Source organism: Callithrix jacchus, chromosome 1 (genome assembly GCF_049354715.1).
Source record: "Callithrix jacchus isolate 240 chromosome 1, calJac240_pri, whole genome shotgun sequence".
Taxonomy (NCBI): Eukaryota; Metazoa; Chordata; class Mammalia; order Primates; family Cebidae; genus Callithrix; species Callithrix jacchus.
The window spans coordinates 219,353,456-219,366,767 of record NC_133502.1 but is presented as its reverse complement, the minus strand read 5'-3'; the positions used below and the strand labels follow the sequence as shown (position 1 = coordinate 219,366,767).

Sequence of the window (13,312 nt, the reverse complement as noted above, 5' to 3'; positions counted from 1 at the left end):
GAACCCAGGATGCAGGGGTTGCAGTGAGCTGACATCATGCTACTGCACTCCAGCCTGGGCTACTGAGCAAGATTTTGTCCCAAAAAGTAAATAAAAATAAATAACTAGGTGTGGTGGTGTGCACCTGTAGTTCCAGCTACTAGGAAAGCTGAGGTGAGGATGCATTGAGCTGGGGACTGGGGAAACTTAGGTTGTGGTGAGCTGAAATTGTGCCACTGCACTCTATCCTGGACAAAAGAGCCAGAACTTGTCTTAAAAAAAAAAAAGAAAGAGGAGAAAGAAAGGAAGGAAAGGGGAGAAAGAAATGAAACAAAGATGGATGCCCAAGGGAAGGTAAGTGGGAGGTGCACAGAGCTTCCATGCCCTGTGTTCACCATGCCGCTTTCCCAGCAGCTCCTGTGTTCAGCAACCGGAAGCTCTGCAAACCCTGTTGTTCAGGCTGTTTACAGAGGCTCTGTTATGCAAGCATGACTGATAAAATCGGCCATTGGTAATTAAGTCAATCTTCAGCCACTCTCCCCTCCTGGAGTTCAGCAGGTGAGGCTAAAAGTTCTAAGCCTCTAATCATGTGGTTGCTTTCTCTGGCAATCAGCCCTCCTCCTAAAGAAATCCAGGAGCGTGCAGCCACCCAGTCATCTCAACTGGGGATAAGAATCCATAAGAAATGCATTCTTAGCATGCTGGAGATCCCAAAGTTCTTAGAGTCTCTTATGTTAGAAAGCTGGGGCCAAGACCAAATATTAAAACTAAAGTTACTCCTATCACCTCTATGACTGAGGTCTTTATAAGCATTCAAAGCTCTGTGCCAGGAACCGTGGACAGAGAACAAGTATATATTTATTTTCTTTTTTTTTTTGAGACAGAATATCCCTGTGTCATCCAGGCTGGAGCACAGTGGTATGATCATAGCTCACTATAGCTTTGACCTCCTGAGCTCAAGTGATCTTCCCATCTCAGACTTCAGAGTAGCCGGGACTACACATGCATGTCACCCATGTCCAGCTCATTTTTGTAGAGATGAGATTCAGTTATGTTGCCCAGGCTGATCTCAAACTCCTGGGCTAAAGCCATTATTTCACCTCAGCCTCTCAAGTAGCTGGGACTGCAGGCGCTCACCACCATGTCTGGCTAATATTTATTGTTATGCTTTTGTAGAGGTGGGATCTCACTATGTTGTCCAGGCTAGTTTCAAACTCCAGGCCTTAAATATTCTTCCTGCCTTGACTTCCCAAAGTGTTGGGATTATGGGTGGGATCCACCATGCCCAGCAGTCACAAAGATCCTTATAAAAGAAAGAGGTTAGAAGAGTCAGAATTGGAGCAGGAGATGTGGTGGTGGAAGCAGAGTTAGAGAGGGAGATTTGCAGATGTTTCACTTCTGGCTTTGAAGATGGAGTTAATGGCCATGATCCAAGGAATGGGGGTGGCTTCTAGAAGCTGGAAAAGCCAAGGGAACACTTTAGAGCCTCCAGAAGGAATGCAGCCCTGCTGACACCTTAACTTTAGCCTTATTAGACCTAATTTGGGCTTCTGATTCCCAGAAGTGTAAGTTGGTAGATTTGTGGTGTTTCAAGGGACTAATATAGGGTAGTTTGTGGCAGCAGCAAGAGGAAATAAACATGACACCAAGCATCGTGGCTGATGGTGGTAATCCCAGCACTTTAGGAATCCTAGCGGGAGGATCACTTGAGGCCAGGAGTCCAAGATCAGCCTGGGCAACATAGCGAGACCCTGTCTCTACGAAAAATTAAATTGACCGGGTGTGGTGGCTCACTCCTGTAATCCTAACATTTTGGGAGGCCAAGGATCACCTGAGGTCAGGAGTTTGAGACCAGCCTGGCCAACATGACAAACCCCCATCTCTACTAAAAATACAAAAATTAGGCATGGTGGCACACAGCTGTGATCCCAGCTATTTTGGAGGCTGAGGCTGAAGGATCACTTGAACCTGGGAGGTGGAGGTTGCAGTGAGCTGGGATTGCACCATTGCACTCCAGCTTCAGCAAGAAGAGTGAAACGCCATTTCAACATAAAACAAATTAGCCAGGCATGATGGCATGCACCTATCGTTCCAGCTACTAGGGAGTCTTGAGGTGGAAGTATCGGTTGAGCCTAGGAATTCGAGGTTGCAGCGAGCTGTGATTGCACCACTCTGCTCCAGCCTTGGTGATAGAGTGAGATCTTGTTTTGGAAAAAAAAAAAAAAAAGAACACGGTGGAAATGGAGACAGATGGCAGTGTTAAATAGAAAGGTCAGGGGCGGCCTCCTAAGTGAAAATTGAGCAAAGACTTGGAGGGGAAGGAGGTGGCCGAGGTGCTGAAGGAGGAGCGTTGTGGGCCGAAACAACAGAATAAAGTGCCTGAGGCTCTGGAAGGAGGCCAGTGGAGCAGAAGAGGGGGAGAGAATTGGGGGAGGAGGCCATGGAGTTGCTGGGTGGGGATCAGTGTAGATTGTGTAAGCCCTGGGAGGTTATTGCTGGGGCTTTGGCTTTTACTATGAGATGGGAACCGTGGGAAGATTCTGATCTGATTTGTCTCCTGATCTGTCAGGACCTGATCTGTCTCCTGATGTAAAAGCATTCTCTGGCTGCTGAGTTGAGAAAGACTGTGGGGAGATTTGGGTAGAAGCATGGGGGTCAAGCTGTGGTAACATTTAGGTGGAAGATGATAGTGGTCCTGACCAGGGTCATGGTGGTGGTGAGAGATAGTCAGAAGAGAGAAGTAGGGGAGGAGTCCAGTGAGTTGCTGGGTGCGATCTTCAGTACATGGTGAAGACAGTCAACAGGATTTCCTGACAGACTGGATGTGGGGTGTGAGAGAAGGTGGGGTCAAGGTTGAGTTTGATTCTTATTGAATTATTAAGTAAGTATTGAAAACTCTACAGCCTTGTCCAGTGTTACCAAATATGGGATGCTAGATTAAAGAAATCTCTTCAGGTGCAGTGCAGTGGTTCATGTCTGTAGTCCCAGATGTTTGGGAAGGAGAGATGGGAGTATCTTTTAAGGGCAGAATATCAAGACCAGCCTGGGAAACATAGCAAGACCTCCTCTCTACAAAAATATTTTTCAAAATTTAATAAAATAAATGTAGCTAGGCATGGTGATGTGAACTTGTAGTCTCAGCTACTCAGGAGGCTGAGGTGGGCAGATCTCTTGAGGTCAGGAGTTTGAGGCCAGCTTGGGCAACATAGCAAGACTCCACACTCTACAAAAAAAATTAGAAATTAGCCAGGTATGATGGCACTCAACTGTAGTACCAGCACTGGGGAGCTGAGGCAGGAAGATGGCTGGAGCCCAGGACATTGAGGCTGCAGTGAGCTATAAGTGCACAACTGCACTCCAGGCTGGGTGGCAAAGCAGGACCTTGTCTCACAATACAAATAAAGTAATGAAATCTCAAGTCAGAACCTTTTGGCTCTGCAGCCCTTGCAACCCTGGAGCCATGGAGTGGGGTTTTAATCGGAATGAGGAGACCCCTGCCCAGTGTTGTTGCCTGACTAATCAGTGTTTTAAAAAATATGTTAATCGGGCTGGGTGCAGTGACTTACGCCTGCATTCCCAACACTTTGGGAGAATGAGCCGGGTGGATTACCTGAGGTCAGGAGTTCAAGACCAGCTTTGCCAACATGGCAAAACCTTATCTCTACTAAAAAACAAAGATTACTTTGGGAGGCCAAGGCAGGTGGATCACGAGGTCAAGAGATCGAGACCATCCTGGTCAACAAGGTGAAACCCCATCTCTACTAAAAATACAAAAAATTAGCTGGGCATGGTGGCGCGTGCCTGTAATCCCAGCTACTCAGGAGGCTGAGGCAGGAGAATTGCCTGAACCCAGGAGGCGGCGGTTGCAGTGAGCCGAGAACGCACCATTGCACTCCAGCCTGGGTAAGGAGCGAAACTCCATCTCAAAAAAAAAAAAAAAAAAAAACAACACAAAGATTAGCCGGGCATGTTGGCGGGTGCCTGTAATCCAAGCTACTTCAAAGGCCGACACAGGAGAATCCTTTGAACTGGGAGGTGGGGCAGAGGTTGCAGTGAACCGAGATTATATGCTTCATTCCAGCCTTGGGGAAAGAGTGAGACTCTGTCTCAAAGAAACAAAAGGATTATTTATATTAATACTTAATAATTTTAGTATTATTATCATTTAAGATGGAGTTTTGCTCCTGCTGTGTGCTCCTGCTGGCCTCAGGAGGCCCAAGCATTGGGTCCTGAAGTCGGCCTCTCCAGGCCCAGCTCCTGCTCTCCTGGCATCTCCTCCACATGGGTGCAAGATATCCTCAGATGGGTGCCTCCAGGGCCAGCTGCTGCCTCCCAACAGCCCCCTGGGGCCCAGCTTCTGCCTCCCCTCAGCCTCTCCGGGAGGTCCAGCCTATGCCTCCCTTCTGGTGGCCTCCCCAGGCCCGGATCCTTTTCCTGGCCTCATCTACTGGACCACGTCCTGCCTCCCGGCAGCTGCTTTTTGCTCAGCTTCTGACCAGCTTCCAGCGGCCTTTCTTCTGTAGGCCCGAAGCTTTCTCAGGTGGGGCTTTTCGGGCCTTCGTTCTGCCTCCTGGTGGCCTTGACTGGCCCTGTTACCACCTGACATTGGCCCCCCCGGGCCCAGCTCTGGACTCTCTGCAGCCGCCCCATCACCAGCTGCTCCCTGCTGGTGGCTTCCCCAGGCCAAGATTCTGTCTGCCTTCCTTCCTGCCTGCCTGCCTGCCTGCCTGCCTGCCTGCCTGCATTCTGGCTGCGTCCACAGGCCCAGCGCCCCCCTCACACTGGCCTGTTGGGGCCCAGCTCATGCCTTTGGCAAACCTCTCCGAACCCAGCTCTCGTCTCACTCTTGCCTTGAGTCTAGGCCCAGGCACTCCCTCGCAGAGGTCTTCCTCAGCCCAGCTCGCCTATCATGGACTCTCCCAGGCCAGCTCCTGCCTTCCAGCGGCCTGTCCAGGCCCAAAGCTTCCTCTCCGGGCCCGGCCTCCCCAGGCTTAGCTCCTGCTTGCGCCAGGCCCATACTGGGCCCAGCCTCTGCCTTTCAGTGGACCCTCCAGGCCCAGCTCGTGGCATCACCGTGGCCTCTGCTCAGGCCCAGCTCCTGCCTCTGTGGCAGCCTGTATCCACAGGCCCCGCCTCCAGCCTCCCCGTGGCCCTATCAGGCCAAGCCGGTGCCTCCCGGTGGCCCTCCCGCACCCAGCATTGGCCTTCTTGCATCCTCTTCGTGCGCAGAATGTCTTCAGGTAGGCCTTTCGGGGCCCAGCTCCTCCTCTCGGCCGTGTCTACAGGCTCAACGTTTGAATTTGCCTCGCAGCAACCTCTGGGGACTCAGTTTCTCCCCAGCTCCTGGCGGCCTTTGTAGGCCCGAAAGCTCAGGCCCTCGACTCAGGCTCTCCAGACCCACCCAGCTCATGTCTCACGCTGGCCTCTCCAGGCTCGGCTTCTGCCCTCCCAGGGCATCTCCAGGCCCCAGACGTTCCTGAGTCAGCTTCTGCTGGCCCCGGCTCCTGCTGCGTTATCCTGCTGGCCTCGGGAGGCCCAAGCATTGGGTCCTGAAGTTCATCTCTGTCGGCCCAGCCTCTGCCCCTTACTGGTGGCCTCCGCACACCCGGATCATCCTGCTGGCTGTGTCTACCGGCTGACATTTTGCCCCCTGGCATCCTCTTTTGGCTCAGCTCCTGGCCAGCTCACGACGGCCTTTCGTCTGTCGGCCCAAAGCTTCCTCGGGGCTTTTGGGGTGTCCCCTCTGCCTCCCGGTGGCCTTGACAGGCCCAGCTACATCCTGACATTGGCCTCTCCATGCCCAGTTCTGGCCTCCTTACAGCACCCCCAGCACCATCCACTGTCTGTCGGCCACTTCCCCAGGCCAAGATCCTGCCTACCTTTCAACTTTGTCCACAAATTCAACGCCTCCCTCACACTGGCCAGTTGAGGCCCAGCTTGGCCTCTAGCAGATGCCTCTGGACTTAGCTATCGCCTTGTACTGGCCTTGAGTCTGGGCCCAGGCAACAGGCCCAAGCTTTGCCCCCGGCAGCCTTTTTTTTTTTTTTTTTTTAATGCAGTTTTGCTTTTGTTACCCAGCCGCGAGTACAATGGTGTGATCTCGGCTCACCTCAACTTCCGCCTCCTGTGTTCAGGTAATTCTCCTGCCTCAACCTCCTGAGTAGCTGGGATTACAGGCATGCGCCACCATGCCCAGCTAATTTTTTGTATTTTTTTTTTTCCTTCCTCGCACCGGCTTTTCTCAGCCCAGCTTGCCTCTCATAAACTCTCGTTCAGCTCCTGCATCCCAGCGGCCTGTCCAGGCCTGAAGCTTCCTCTCCAGGCCTGGCCTCTCCAGGCCTGGCTCCTGCCAGCTCTAAGCCCCTCCGGGTTGAGTGTCTGCCTCTCAGTGGACCCCCCAGACCCAGCTCGTGGCCTCATCGTGGGCTCCGCTCAGACCAGCTCCTGCCTCTGTGGCAGCCTGTCTCCGCAGGCCCAGCTCCTGGCCTCCCAGTGGCCCCCTCGGGCCAAACCGGTGCTCCAGACTGCCCTCTTAGACCCAGCATTGGCCTGGTGGCATCCTCTTGGGCTGCAGAATGTCTTCAGATAGGCCCCTCGGGGCTCAGCGCCTCCTCTCGGCAGCGTCTACAGGCCCAACTTCTGAATTTGCCTCACAGCAACCTCTGTGGACTCGGCTCCTGCCCAGCTCCCGACAGCCTTTGTAGGCCCGCACGCTCAGACCATCGACTCAGGCTCTCCAGGACTACCCAGCTCATGCCTCAGGCTGGCCTCTCCGGGCTCACCTTCTGCCCACCCAGGGTGCCTATAGGCCCCAGATGTTCCAGAGTTGGCTTCTCCAGGCCCGGCTCCAGACTCCTCCTATTGGCCTCTGCAGGTTCAAGCATTGGGTTCTCAATTCAGCCTCTCCAGGCCCAGCTTCAGTTCTCCTGGCGTCTCCTTTCCATGGGTGCAAAACATCACGTGGGCCCTTCTAGGGCCAGCTCGTGCCTCCCAAAGGCCCCCTGGGCTTACCTCCTGCCTCCCATCAGCCTCTTCTGGATGCCTACCCTCTGCCTCTGTACTGGTGGCCTCTCCAGGCCTGGATCCTCCTCCTGGCCACATCTACGGGCCCAAGCTTTGCCCCCGGCAGCCTTTTTTTTTTTAAACGCAGTTCTGCTCTTGTTACCCAGCCGCGAGTGCAATGGTGTGATCTCGGCTCACCTCAACGTCCACCTCCTGAGTTCAGGCAGTTCTCCTGCCTCAACCTCCTGAGTAGCTGGGATTACAGGCATGCACCACCATGCCCAGCAAATTTTTTGAATTTTTTTTGTTTCCTTCCTCCCACCGGCTATTCTCAGCTTAGCTTGCCTCTCATAAACTCTCTGTTCAGCTCCTGCATCCCAGCGGCCTGTCCAGGCCCGAAGCTTCCTCTCCAGGCCTGGCCTCTCCAGGCCTGGTTCCTGCCAGCGCTAAGCCCCTCTGGGTTGAGCATCCGCCTCTCAGTGGACCCCCCAGACCCAGCTCGTGGCCTCATCGTGGGCTCCGCTCAGACCAGCTCCTGCCTCTGTGGCAGCCTGTCTCCGCAGGCCCAGCTCCTGGCCTCCCAGTGGCCCCCTCGGGCCAAACCACTGCTCCAGACTGCCCTTTTAGACCCAGCATTGGCCTGGTGGCCTCCTCTCGGGCTGCAGAATGTCTTCAGATAGGCCCCTCGGGGCCCAGCGCCTCCTCTCGGCAGCGTCTACAGGCCCAACTTCTGAATTTGCCTCACAGCAACCTCTGTGGACTCGGCTCCTGCCCAGCTCCCGATGGCCTTTGTAGGCCCGAACGCTCAGACCATCGACTCAGGCTCTCCAGGACTACCCGGCTCATGCCTCAGGCTGGCCTCTCCGGGCTCACCTTCTGCCCACCCAGGGTGCCTGTAGGCCCCAGATGTCCCAGAGTTGGCTTCTCCAGGCCCAGCTTTAGACTCTTCCTATTGGCCTCTGCAGGTTCAAGCATTGGGTTCTCAATTCAGCCTCTCCAGGGCCAGCTTCAGTCCTCCTGGCGTCTCCTCCCCATGGGTGCAACACGTCATCACGTGGGCCCTTCTAGGGCCAGCTCGTGCCTCCCAAAGGCCCCCTGGGCTCACCTCCTGCCTCCCATCAGCCTCTTCTGGATGCCTACCCTCTGCCTCTGTACTGGTGGCCTCTCCAGGCCTGGATCCTCCTCCTGGCCACATCTACGGGCCCAAGCTTTGCCCCCGGCAGCCTTTTTTTGTTTTTATTTTGAAACGCAGTTTTGCTCTTGTTACCCAGCCGTGAGTGCAATGGTGTCATCTCGGCTCACCTCAGCCTCTGCCTCCTGGGTTCAGGCAATTGTCCTGCCTCAGCCTCCTGAGTGGCTGGGATTACAGGTATGGGCCACCATGCCCAGCTAATTCTTAGTATTTTTGTTTTTTTGAGACGGAGTTTCGCTCTTGTTACCCAGGCTGGAGTAGAATGGCATGAACTTGGCTCACCCCAACCTCCGTTTCCTGGGTTTAGGCAATCCTCCTGCCTCAGCCGCCTGAGTATATGGGATTACAGGCACGTGCCACCGTGTTCGGGTAATTTTTTTTTTTTTTTTTTTTTGAGACGGAGTTTCGCTTTTGTTACCCAGGCTGGAGTGCAATGGCGCCATCTCGGATCACTGCAACCTCCGCCTCCTGGGTTCAGGCAATTCTCCTTCCTCAGCCTTCTGAGTACCTAGGATTAAGGCACACGCCACCATGCCCGGCTAATTTTTTGTATTTTTAGGTGAGACGGGGTTTCACCATGTTGACCAGGATGGTCTCGATCTCCTGATCTCCTGATCCACCCGCCTCTGCCTCCCAAAGTGCCGGGATTACAGGCGTGAGTTACTGCGCCTGGTCCCCAGCAGCGTCTTTTGGCTCAGCTCCTGGCCAGCTCCCAGCGGCCTTTCGTCTGTCAACCCAATGCTTTCTCAGGTGGGGCCTTCTGGGTGTCCCTTCTGTTGAGGACACCGGGAGGCAGAAGGGATGCCTGAAAGCCCCACCTGAAGAAGCTTCACGCCGACAGATGAAAGGCCGCCATGAGCTGGCGAGGAGCCGAGCCGAAAGAGGCTGCCAGGGGCAAAATTGGGCCCGTAGACGTGGCCAGTATGAGGATCCAGGCCTGGTGAGGCTGCCAGTAGGGAGGTATAGGCTGGGCCTCCTGGAGAGGCCGCCTGATGGGAATCAGGAGCTGGGCCCCAGAGGGCCACTGGGATGCAGGAGCTGGCCCTGGAGGGGACCATGTGATGATGTACTGCGCCCAGGTTGGGGGGTGCTGCCGGGAGGGCAGGAGCTGGACCTGCAGAGGCGGACTTCATGACCCAGTGCTTGGGCCTCCCAAGGCCAGCGGGAGGACAAAGCAGGACTGGGCCTCAGGGCTGAGCTCTGGACTCCCCGCTGCCCCCACAGCCCCAGCTGCTGCCTGCTGGCTGCTTCTGCAGGCCAACATCTTTCCTGCCTGCCTGCCTGCCTCCCTGCATCTCGGCTGCATCCACAGGCCCAGCGCCTCCCTCACACTGGCCAGTTGAGGCCCAATTCATGCCTCTGAAAGACGTCTCTGGAGCCAGCTATCGCCTGGTGATGGCCTCTACTCGGGGCGCAGGTCCTCCCTCGCACCAGCCTTTCCCAGCCCAGCTCACTTGTGACGGACTCTCGCGGGCCAGCTCCTGTCCCCCGGCGGCCTGTCAGGGCCCAAAGCTTTCACTCCGGGCCCAGCCTCCCCACACTGGGCTCCTGCCTGCGCTAGGCCCTCGGGCCCAGCCTCCGCCTCTCAGAGGACCCTTCAGACCCCGCTTCTGACTTTGTGGCAGCCTGTTTCCACAGGCCCAGACCCCAGCCTCCCATTGGCCCCCTGGGGCCAAGCCAGTGCCTCCCAGTGGGCCCTGCCGGGCCCAGCGTTGGCCTTCTGGCATCCTCTTCGTGTCCAGAACGTCTTCAGTCAGCCTCTCAGGGCCCAGCGCCTCCTCGGCAGCGTCTACAGGCCCAACTTCTGAATTTGCCTCGCAGCAACCTGTGTGGACTCGGCTCCTGCCCAGCTCCCGACGGCCTTTGTAGGCCTGAAAGCTCAGACCATCGACTCAGGCTTTCCAGGACTACCCGGCTCATGCCTCACGCTGGCCTCTCCGGGCTCACCTTCTGCCCACCCAGGGTGCCTATAGGCCCCAGATGTCCCAGAGTTGGCTTCTCCAGGCCCGGCTCCACACTCCTCCTATTGGCCTCTGCAGGCCTAAGCATTGGCTTCTCAATTCAGCCTCTTCAGGCCCAGCTTCAGTCCTCCTGGCGTCTCCTCCCCATGGGTGCAAAACGTCGTCACGTGGGCCATTCTAGGGCCAGCTCATGCCTCCCAAAGGCCCCCTAGGCTTAGCTTCTGCTTTCCTTCAGCCTCTCCTGGACACCTAGCCTCTGCCTCTGTACTGGCGGCCTCTCCAGGCCTGGATCCTCCTCCTGGCCATGTCTCCGGGCCCATGTTTTGACCCCGGCAGCCTTTTTTTTTTTTTTTTTTTTGAGACGGAGTTTTGCTCTTGTTACCCAGGCGGGAGTGCAATGGTGTGCTTTCATCTCACCTCAACCTCCGCCTTTTGGGTTCAGGCAGTTCTCCTACCTCAGCCTCCTGAGTAGCTGGGATTACAGGGATGCACCACCATGCCCAGTTAATTTTTTGTATTTTTTTTTTTTTTTTTTTTTGGAGACAGAATTTTGCTCTTGTTACCCAGGCTGGAGTAGAATGGCACGATCTCGGCTCACCGCAATCTCCGCCTCCTGGGTTCAGGCAATTCTGCCTCAGCCTCCTGAGTAGCTGGGATTACAGGCACCCGCCACTGTGCCCAGCAATTTTTTTTCTTTTTTTTGAGATGGAGTTTCGCTCTTCTTGCCCAGGCTGCAGTGCAATGGCACGATCTCAGCTCTCCGCAACCTCCACCTCCTGGGTTGAGGCAATTCTCCTGCCTCAGCCTTCTGCGTAATCTGGCATTACAGGCACACGCCACCATGGCCAGCTAATTTTTTGTATTTTTAGGTGAGACGGGGTTTCACCATGTTGATCAGGATGGTCTCAATCTCCTGACCTCATGATCCACCCACCTCGGCCTCCCAAAGTACCGGGATTACAGGCGTGGGTTATCACACCTGCTCCCCAGCAGCGGTTTTTGGCTTGGCTCCTGGCCAGCTCCCGGCGGGCTTTCGTCTGTCGGCCCAAAGCTGTCTCAGGTAAGGCCTTCCAGGCCTCCCTTTTGCCTCCCGGTGGCCTCAACAGAAGGGACACTTAGAAGGCCCCACCTGAGGAAGGTTCACACCAACAGACAAAAGGCTGCTGGGATCTGGACTGGAGCCAAGCCAAAACAGGCTGCTGGGGGCAAAACTTGGGCCTGTAGATGTGACCAGGATGAGGATCCAGGCCTGGTGAGGCTGCCAGTAGGGAGGCAGAGGATGGGCCTCCTGGAGAGGCCACCTGATGGGAATCAGAAGCTGGGCCCCAGGGGGCCACTGGGACGCAGGAGCTGGTTCTGGAGGGGACCACGTGATGGTGTATTGCACCCACGTTGGGCGGTGCTGCCAGGAGGGTAGGAGGTTGACCTGTTGAGGCGGACTTCATGACCCACTGCTTGGGCCTCCCGAGGCCAGCGGGAGGACAAAGCAGGACTGGGCCCGAGGGCCATGCTCTGGACTCCCCGCAGCCTCCCCAGCCCCAGCTGCTGCCTGCTGGCTGCTTCCGCAGTCCAAGATTTTTCCTACCTGCCTGCCTGCCTGCATTCCGGCTGCATCCACAGGCCCAGCGCCTCCTTCACACTGGCCAGTTGAGGCCCAATTCATGCCTCTGAAAGACGCCTGTGGAGCCAGCTATCACCTGGCGCTGGCCTCGACTCTGGGCGCACGTCCTTCGCACCGGCCTTTCTCGGCCTAGCTCACCTGTCATGGACTCTCCCGGGTCAGCTCCTGTCCTCCGGCGGCCTGTCAGGGCCCGAAGGTTTCTCTCTGGGCCCAGCCTCCCCACACCGGGCTCCTGCCTGTGCTAGGCCCTCGGGCCCAGTTTCCGCCTCTCAGAGGACCCTTCAGACTCCGCTTCTGCCTTTGTGGCAGCCTGTTTCCACAGGCCCAGGCCCCAGCCTCCTCGTGGCCCCCTGGGGCCAAGCCAGTGCCTCCCAGGGGACCCTGCCGGGCCCAGCGTTGGCCTTCTGGCATCCTCTTCGTGTCCAGAACGTCTTCAGGTCGGCCTCTCTGGGCCCCGCGCCTCCTCTCAGCAGGATCTACAGGCCCAACATGCGAATTTTTCTTGCAGCAACCTCTGTGGACTTGGCTCCTGCCCAGCTCCCGATGGCCTCTGTAGGCCCGAAAGCTCAGACTATCGACTCAGGCTCTCCAGGCCCACCCGGCTCATGCCTCATTAGTGGCCTCTCCGAGCTCAGCTCCTGCCCTCCCAGGGCATCTCCAGGCCCCAGACATTCCCAAGTCGGCTTCTGCCAGCCCGGCTCTTGTTGCCTTTTCCTGCTGGTTATGGGAGGCCCAGTATTGGGTCCTGAATTCAGCCTCTCCAGACCCAGCTCCTGCCCTCCTGGCGTCTCCTCATGGGCACAAAACTTCATCAGGTGGGCCCCTCCAAGTCAAGCTTCTGCCTCCCAAAGGCCCCGTGGGCCCAGCTTTTGCCTCCTGTCAGGCTCTTCGGGAGGTCCAGCATATGCCTCCTCTCTGGGGGACTCCCCAGATCCGGATCCTCCTCCTGGCCCTGTCTACCGGCCCGTCCTGCCTTCTGGCAGCTTCTTTTGGCTCGGCCCCTGGCCAGCTTCCCGTGGCCTTTCATCTGTCAGCCCAAAGTGTTCTCAAGTGGGGCTTTCTAGGCTGCCATTCTGCCTCCTGGTGGCCTTGACAGACCCTGCTACCGCCTGATGTTGGCTGCTCCAGGCCAGCTCTGGACTTCCCGCAGCCTCCCCAGCCCCAGTTGCTGCCTGCTGGTGGCTTCCCCAGGCCAAGATACTGCCTGCTTGCCTGCATCCCGGCTGTGTCCACAGGCCTAGTTCCTCCCTGACACTGATTCATTGAGGCCCAGCTCATGCCTGTGACAAACCTCTCCGGACCCAGCTTTCACCTCACGCTGGCCTCTAGTCTAGGCCCAGGTTCTCCCTCGCAGCGGCCTTCCTCAGCTGAGCTCGCCTATCATGAACTCTCCTGGGCCAGCTCCTGCCTCCTGGCGGCTTATCCAGGCCCGAAGCTTCCTCTCCGGGCCCGGCCTCCTTAGGCCCGGCTCCTGCCTTTGCCAGGCCCCTCCGGGCCCGGCCTCCACTTTTCAATGGACCCTCCAGGCCCAGCTTGTGGCATTACTGTGGCCACTGC

At 56.6% G+C, this 13,312-nt stretch overlaps 1 protein-coding gene across 49 annotated transcripts in view; it reads left to right on the top strand.

The window, feature by feature from the left end:
• Window positions 1–13,312, top strand: part of LOC108588271 (uncharacterized) — a 56,644-nt gene that overhangs the window by 42,515 nt on the left and 817 nt on the right. For 42 of the 49 annotated variants that reach the window (XR_013524672.1, XR_013524662.1, XR_013524667.1 and 39 more), the window contains one exon: window positions 4,150–12,570. The exons of 3 other annotated variants lie outside the window; for them this stretch is intronic. Coding sequence is in view for 2 of the 46 variants with exons in the window: in XM_078344698.1 (XP_078200824.1) it covers window positions 394–494 (101 nt within the window). In the remaining 44 variants the exon portion in view is untranslated. Of the gene's footprint in view, window positions 1–393; window positions 3,931–4,149; window positions 12,571–13,312 lie in introns of those variants that run through there. 4 more of the 49 variants (XR_013524703.1, XM_078344698.1, XM_078344695.1 and 1 more) reach the window with 2 other exon arrangements.